The 7,231-nt window shown below is 38.0% G+C and overlaps 1 protein-coding gene across 1 annotated transcript; it reads left to right on the forward strand.

The window, feature by feature from the left end:
- Positions 1-2,490: 2,490 nt before the first annotated feature.
- On the forward strand, positions 2,491-6,803 carry LOC311074745 (serine/threonine-protein kinase pim-2-like). Its single transcript, XM_084101612.1, has 8 exons — positions 2,491-2,754; positions 3,480-3,761; positions 3,958-4,052; positions 4,194-4,244; positions 4,500-4,884; positions 4,970-5,149; positions 6,007-6,069; positions 6,315-6,803. The coding sequence occupies exons 1-7, from the start codon at positions 2,631-2,633 to the stop codon at positions 6,024-6,026; spliced, it is 1,137 nt and encodes a 378-aa protein (XP_083957738.1). The 5' UTR covers positions 2,491-2,630; the 3' UTR covers positions 6,027-6,069; positions 6,315-6,803.
- Positions 6,804-7,231: the final 428 nt, after the last annotated feature.

The raw sequence follows: 7,231 nt of genomic DNA on the forward strand, positions 1-7,231 counted from the left end.
TTCCGAATTTCAGCAGTGTATACAGGAGTATACTGGTCTGGATACACCTCTTTTCATGCAGTGTGGGGGTGCTGTTTTCACAGAATTGTAAATGCAACGCATATGTTTGTTCATTAAAATGTATTATTTTTTAGCATTTAGTAATTTATTTGTAATAAACACTTTAAGTGGGCTATTTAAAAATTGTTATTTATATGTTAAATTATCTTTTTAAAACATAAGCTCAGAGTGTTATGTAATATTGTGTGTGTGTGTGTGTGTCGAAAGAATTTGTCCGCAGCTGCTCAAAAAACAACCCCAGTCAAAATCCCCACTGTCAGTGTTTTGTAAGGAACATGCAAATATGTAAAATATAGCAGGAGACATTTTAATTGTTTACTAATAAAACAGTTATTTTTTATGTCAGTGTCTGTCGGCTAGACAGATGAAGTTGACGACTCGCGATCTTCGCAGCGCCAGAGAGAAATGCACATTTCTTACGAATTACATAAGCAGCGCAGTCTGTTTTCTTTCGTTTTGAATTGTTCCGCTAAAGAGTAGACATTTCAAGCTAGATATATGTCTCAGGTCTGTGAGGCAATAGGCTATACCTTATAGGCCTTCGCTGAGTCTCGGTTCATTTATGAGAACCATATGCATATAGAACTATATTCTTTGCAGCTTCTCTATCTATAACGCTTTTCCGTTTCCGAGTTCCCCACACGAGTCTTTAAACCAAATAAATCTTATTTTTAATGTTGTCTCCGCGGGTGTAATGCAGCGTGGTGGTCAGTGTAGTTCGATTCACATCATAAATGACTCTTTTGAAAGATTATAGTGAATTAAATCAGAAAGAGTCGCCTGTATAGAGAACTATGGCGCCGAAAGCGTAGTCCGACTCCTGTGATTCATTCGAGTCGAACTAATCACTCGTTGAAAAAGACGAATTGACTGACTAAATTTGAGCAAAGGAACTCAATATCATTTCATTAGCCAACATTACAGTGCATAATAATCTGTTAAACATTGTTTGAGAAAGACAATGATCATTGTAAACGTCATCCTCCACGTCATCCTCCACTCCTTGATTAGTAAAATCATAAATGGGCTTCATATTAATTTTCATTTTCTTTTCTTCACCACCTACTACTTACCGATGTGATGACGCATCAGTGATACTGAAATCTGATTGGCTCTATGTTTACATGCGGAAATGTAATTTTTCTAGACTTTATAATATATTAAGATGATGTCCGATTTATCCCCCCTTGTGCCTTTTTGCACGCATTTTGGACAGAAGCAATGACTACAGTCCAGACTGTAAGTGCCTTGCGAAGTCGGTGCTAATTTGCTCAATTGTGAATAGCTATGCAGATTTTGGGCACGAATAATTCCACGGATATAATAACAATAATAATAACAACAATAACTGTTTAATATTAAGTTGGTTACTTTTCAATAAATGTGTTGATATTCGATGTGCGACTTCAGGTGTACGTGCGTGGTTATGAATTATTTGAATTTTATTTGCTATCGCGACGCGTGTTTTGAATTTTGACTGCATTTGTATACACTCGAACTGATCGTTTTCTGAGTTGGTTGAGAGACGAGGCGAACAATTCAGAGATTTTTGCAAAGTATTTTCTATGCAAATCTTGTGAAGCTGAAGCGGAGAAGAGACTTTTATTCTAGAAGATCGGCGCATATATACGCATATATCCTTTACACATTTTTATTTTTTAAAGAGTTCATATTGTTTTTGTGGAGACTTTTATTTAATTGTTCTTTACGTTAGAAGGAGTTTGGCGTTTTATTTCTTTTTTTTGTTTATTATTTTATTATTATTATTATTATTGTTGTTGCATTTCTGAGGAGAGTTGTATTTTGTTCTTTTTGTATTGTTTTTTGTATTGTTTTTATTGCAGATTGGAGGATCGATGGCTCACATGGGGGGAAGAGGAGGTGATTGCTTTGGTTTTTTATTTGTAAATGTATGTTATGGTATAATATTGTTGTACAATGATTGAGTAAGTGTGAAGAAACTTGTGCAAGGTAAATTTGATCCCCCAATTTTCCCAGCTAAGTGATCACATGTATTTGATTCCTTGCATGTGAAATCAACTTTTCAATTTGAGTAACTAAAGTTATCTATTGTAACAATTTGTAATTGTCAATTTGTCAACTGACATTTAGTATTGGTTGTTGTTATTAAACCATTAATACTAACTATGTGAAATAGTATATTAGTAATAGTATTTAGTATGTCTGTTTCTGTTCTGACAGGTCCGGCTCACAGGAAGAAGGAGTGGCAGAGCGGCAGCCAGAAGAGCCCAGATGATGGACGCCTGTCCACTTCATCGGAACACTCTCGCAGAGGTCAGAATAGGCTTTGACCAATTTTTACATTGATTATAAATATTATTACAAAAAAAGAAGAAAAAAAAACAGTTTTTGATGTCTGACATTTTCCAGACTCATCATCATCTTTGTCCATCTCTGAGGACAATGTGGAGAGGCTGTTATGCAGAGAGTCGTCTAGGCTGAGCAGCAGCGGCTCGTGCAGCGCTGAATGGAGGTGGAGTGGTGATGTTTCGGAGAGCCGAAGCAAACAGGACAGTGGCAGCAGCTGCGGTTTGTCCCGGTCCGACAGCATGGAAGCGTGGTGGCGGTGCCATCCACTCCCGGGTCAAGTTGCCGTCGAGCCGACAGAGACTTCAAGTGGCCGAACTGCTCAGGGTGCCATGGAGAATTCTCCTGTGAACAAGAGCTCAACAGGTGAGACTGAAATAAGGCTGGGCAGTGTAATGTGTACAGATAGAGATTTTGCTATTCCATGCAAAACTGCTTCAAGTTTTTAGCATGTTAATGTCCGGTCACATTTACTGGTGCTCAGCTGAATTTTGCTTTCTGATTTTTTTTTATTTTTTTTTTATATATTTTAATTGGAACATTTTCAGAGCATTAAGAGAACATTCAAAAGTAGCATTCCCATAATGCAAAATTATTAAATATAATGTTCCTTTAACCAAGAAAAAACATTTTTGAAACATTGAAAAAAACTGGACGTTATGAACGTTCAGGGAAAATTTAGAAATAACGATTGCTTAACTTAATTAGAAAACTTTATTTATACACACACCAGAAACACGCGCACAGAAAGACGATTCTCAGACAGCATTCCATTCCCAGTAGAATTATATTTCTGACTTATTGCACTTGAATTGTCAAATACTCACAAAATTGTCAAAATGGCCATCGTGCAGAGGATTACATTATTATTTTATGTGATTAATAAAAATTGTGAAATAAAAGGACTTTTGATATTGTGAAATACGATTTTGGGACATTTATGTAGGCATTTAGCAGAAGTCAGGTGGGTAGCTTGGAAATATTTCCATTACTTTGGATTTTTAACATTACAGATAATAATTTAACAGTAAAATGTAAGTTATGTCATGATATCATTAATTTGACATCAGAGATGTTTCTCTTCATTTCAGAAAAACCTACAAGGAAGAGGAAAAGAATTGGTCGTTTCCTCAACAGGGTATGGACGGCTGTGAAGGGTTTTTTCTGCTGCTGTTGCCACAGTTGTGCTGTGGATGTTGTGGAGCCTTTTCTCCCTACAGCAGATCTGGAGCCAGAGCCTGATCCTGATCCATCATCACCTGATCCATCATCACCTGATCCTGATCCATCATCACCTGATCCTGATCCATCATCACCTGATCCTGATCCATCATCCGCTGCACAATATCTCTGCGACGTCGAGCCAAATAATGGTAAATCGCCAGTCCTTATTTCTCCGACATTATTTTAAACAGTGTTGTCGTCTTGTTTTCCACTAAAAATATCTTACGGCTTGTTTTCAGAGAATATTCATATTATTTTCCCCATATTAACATTATTTTATCGACACAACCAGGACTGATATTTTATCTCGTATATATTTCCCATATTTTTCTGTTTGTTTTTCAGAGTCCTTTGAGTCTCTCTATAAAGCGGGACAGATGATTGGATGTGGAATGTTTGGCAGTGTGTACAGGGGAACACGCAAATTTGATGGCAAAAAGGTAAATCTTCCCGAATTGTGCAAACATTTTGGTTTTGCGTGCATCAAAACATATTCAAAACATTTACAGATGGTTTAATACTTAGCGCAAGGTCATGTGCTGGAATACTGTTACTGAAACTGTTTTTTTTTTTTTTGGCAGGTTGCCATCAAGCGGATGCGCAAGTTTGACAATTTCCTTTATCTTGATATTGTAAGTCGGCCAAAACCTGAATATGTATTTAGTTGTTTAAGTGCAGCAGATTGCTGTAGTTAATACACTTCAACAGGGCGCACTAGGTGTAAATGTGATTGACAAATAAGCCTAGAGGCACAAAAGAAAAAACTTTGAGCTCTTTTGAGGTTCTTTTCAACGTATCTAAAAAGATCAAAGAAAAGTATGTTTAAAAATGACATGTTTTCATCAGGTTTTTACCCAGCTTGCCTTCTGTCTACTGCTTTTCTCTAGCCTGGACATCCTGAACCTCTCATTACAGAAGTGGCGCTCCTGCTAATGATGAGACGAGAACCCATAAGCCCCTACGTCATACAACTATTCGAGTGGTTTGAACATCCTCGCAAATTCACTCTCATCATGGAGTTCCCCGAACCCTGCGAGAGCTTGCTGGACTTCATCACTCGTCGTAATCCTGAAGTGTGCGAAACAATAGTATGGGACTTAATGGGACAGGCTGTGCTGGCAGTACAACACTGCATCGAGCATGGCGTTTTTCATAATGACATTCAAGCGCAGAATTTCCTGTTGAAGAGAAGCTCATTATTCCTCAAGCTGATAGACTTTGGCTGCGGTCAGCTATTCAGTAGTGAGGGCTACGAGAGCGACATATACGTTGGTGAGCATTTTGAGAGCGTGGAAACCTGAATGTAGTGACGCTTTAAGAAAAAAAGCTCAACAATGTGCAAATGTCGTACTTACAGGAAGACAGGATCACTGCCCACCTGAAGTCTTCACAGAACCCAGATTCCACGCCGTCCCAGCAAATGTCTGGGCTCTAGGAGTGATGTTTTATCAGATGGTGAACGCATCTCTTCCTTTTTGCAGTGAAACAGAAATCATAGAAGCTAAAGTTACATTTCAGAATTCCAACTTATCCAGAGGTGAGTGAATAATATTGAAAACACTGATAAACACACCGCTTTTAGAAATTCAGCTTTAGTTACAGAAGTGAAAGCCGAAATTCGCTGCATTTATAGGCTACCTTCAAAGATTAAACAGGTCATGAACACGTCAAAGTGAACAGAGCATTGTCTTGCTACACGCTACAAAGCATGCTTCAATACCATACAGCATCATCATGCTCCCATTCAGAAACACACATTTTCAGAAAGACAAATGCAACACAGCTAAAAGTATTCCTAATATGTTGGACCTGAAACATGCCTTCACAAGAGCAAGTAAGAGCTGGGTTTGTGATGTTTAAGTTGGGGACGACGCGATTGCACAAAAGGGGCCTTTGCTAATTCCGCTAGGTGTCGCAGAAACCACATACTTCACTTTTAAAGTAAAGATGAGGAACATTTTACATGATATTAATCACGTTTTAGATGCTGTTTTCATAGATGCCAAGTCACATGGCCATGACTAACCAGCTCTCTCCTTATTAACATTTGTGCAGAATGCAGAGATCTGATTAGCCAGTGCCTAGCCCGGGATCCAACGAAACGGCCCACGTTAGAGCAGATGTCACAACAAATGGATTAGAAATGATCTACTGTAGATCGGAGGAGTTCAGGAGATTCACTCGATCAGTGATTTCAGGTGTGAGGAAGTGTAACAGAGACAGAGGATTATTATCAATTGTTTCTCAAAAAAAAGATGAGAAAACAGTTAGCAAACCATGCATTATACTAAAAACGAAGTCACAGAAGCTGTCTTTTTCAGTTTCAAAGGTATTTTATTCAGTTTCAATTTATATTTTCATTAGTTTCTTGAAAAGTTCTGTTCTTTATTATAGGCACAAAAATAATTCCATAAGATTTGAGGAGGCTGTCGATTGCTCACATGGGAGGAAGAGGAGGTGAGTGCTTTAGTTTTTTTTATTTGTTTATGGTATGTTGTTGTACATTGATTAAGTAAATTAATGTGTAGAAACTTGTGCGATGTAAATTTTTATCACATGTATTTGGTTCCTTGCATAAGAAATCAACTTTTCAATTTGAGTAACTAAAGTTATGTATAGTAACAATTTGTAATTGACCACTGACATTGAGTATTGGTTATTATTTAAAACATTAATACTATGTGATGTGTGAAATATTCCAGCCTCAGGCCACTCCAGATCCAGGAGAGCTGCTTTCTCTCAGAGAGCTGGTCAGGAGGTTTGGAGACCCGGTTCCGATGACCGTGATCAGGATCCGCTGCCAGACCCGACCCAGACACCGATCCAGGAGCTTCATGGATATTTAACACAGTCTTTGTCTTCTGAGTTTTCTGTTTCTGTTCTGACAGGTCCGGCTCACAGGAAGAGAGAGTGGCAGAGCGGCAGCCAGAAGAACCCAGATGATGGACGTCCGTTCACTTCATCGAAACACTCAGAATAGGCTTTGACCAGTCCTTACATTGATTATTAATATTATCAACAACAACAAAAAAATAAATTTGAAATTCTAAAATTTTCCAGACTCATCATCATCTTTGTCCATCTCTGAGGACAATGTGGAGAGGCGGTTATGCAGAGAGTCGTCTAGGCTGAGCAGCAGCGGCTCGTACAGCGCTGAATGGAGGTGGAGTGGTGATGTTTCGGAGAGCCGAAGCAAACAGGACAGTGGCAGAAGGTGCGGTTTGTCCCGGTCCGACAGCATACTGAGTGAATTTTATTTTATTTTTTTTATTACCCACCACCTCATATTAAAATTAATTAAATAGTAATAAAAGGGCACACACTATAGCTAAAGTTCAACTTGCTCAGTTAGCTTGGTTCTGGTTCTCAAAATCTCCAATAGCTTGTTCTACATTGTTGCATCTTCATGGATGAGATAACATGCAAATAAATACTGTAGTCCAAAGATTATTCAACCTTCAATGCGTTTTTTTATAATCAATGAACTATTCAACCAATTCTGAGTTTGTCAAAAAGTTGAACTTTCTATATTAGTTGTCAAAATAAATAATTGCAACAGTTCTATCATACCGAAATTAAAAAGGAAAACAAAAGTTCTCTTTTGAATCCTCATGTGCAA

This window comes from Abramis brama (assembly GCF_963993115.1).
Source record: "Abramis brama genome assembly, chromosome: 23".
Lineage (NCBI taxonomy): Eukaryota > Metazoa > Chordata > Actinopteri > Cypriniformes > Leuciscidae > Abramis > Abramis brama.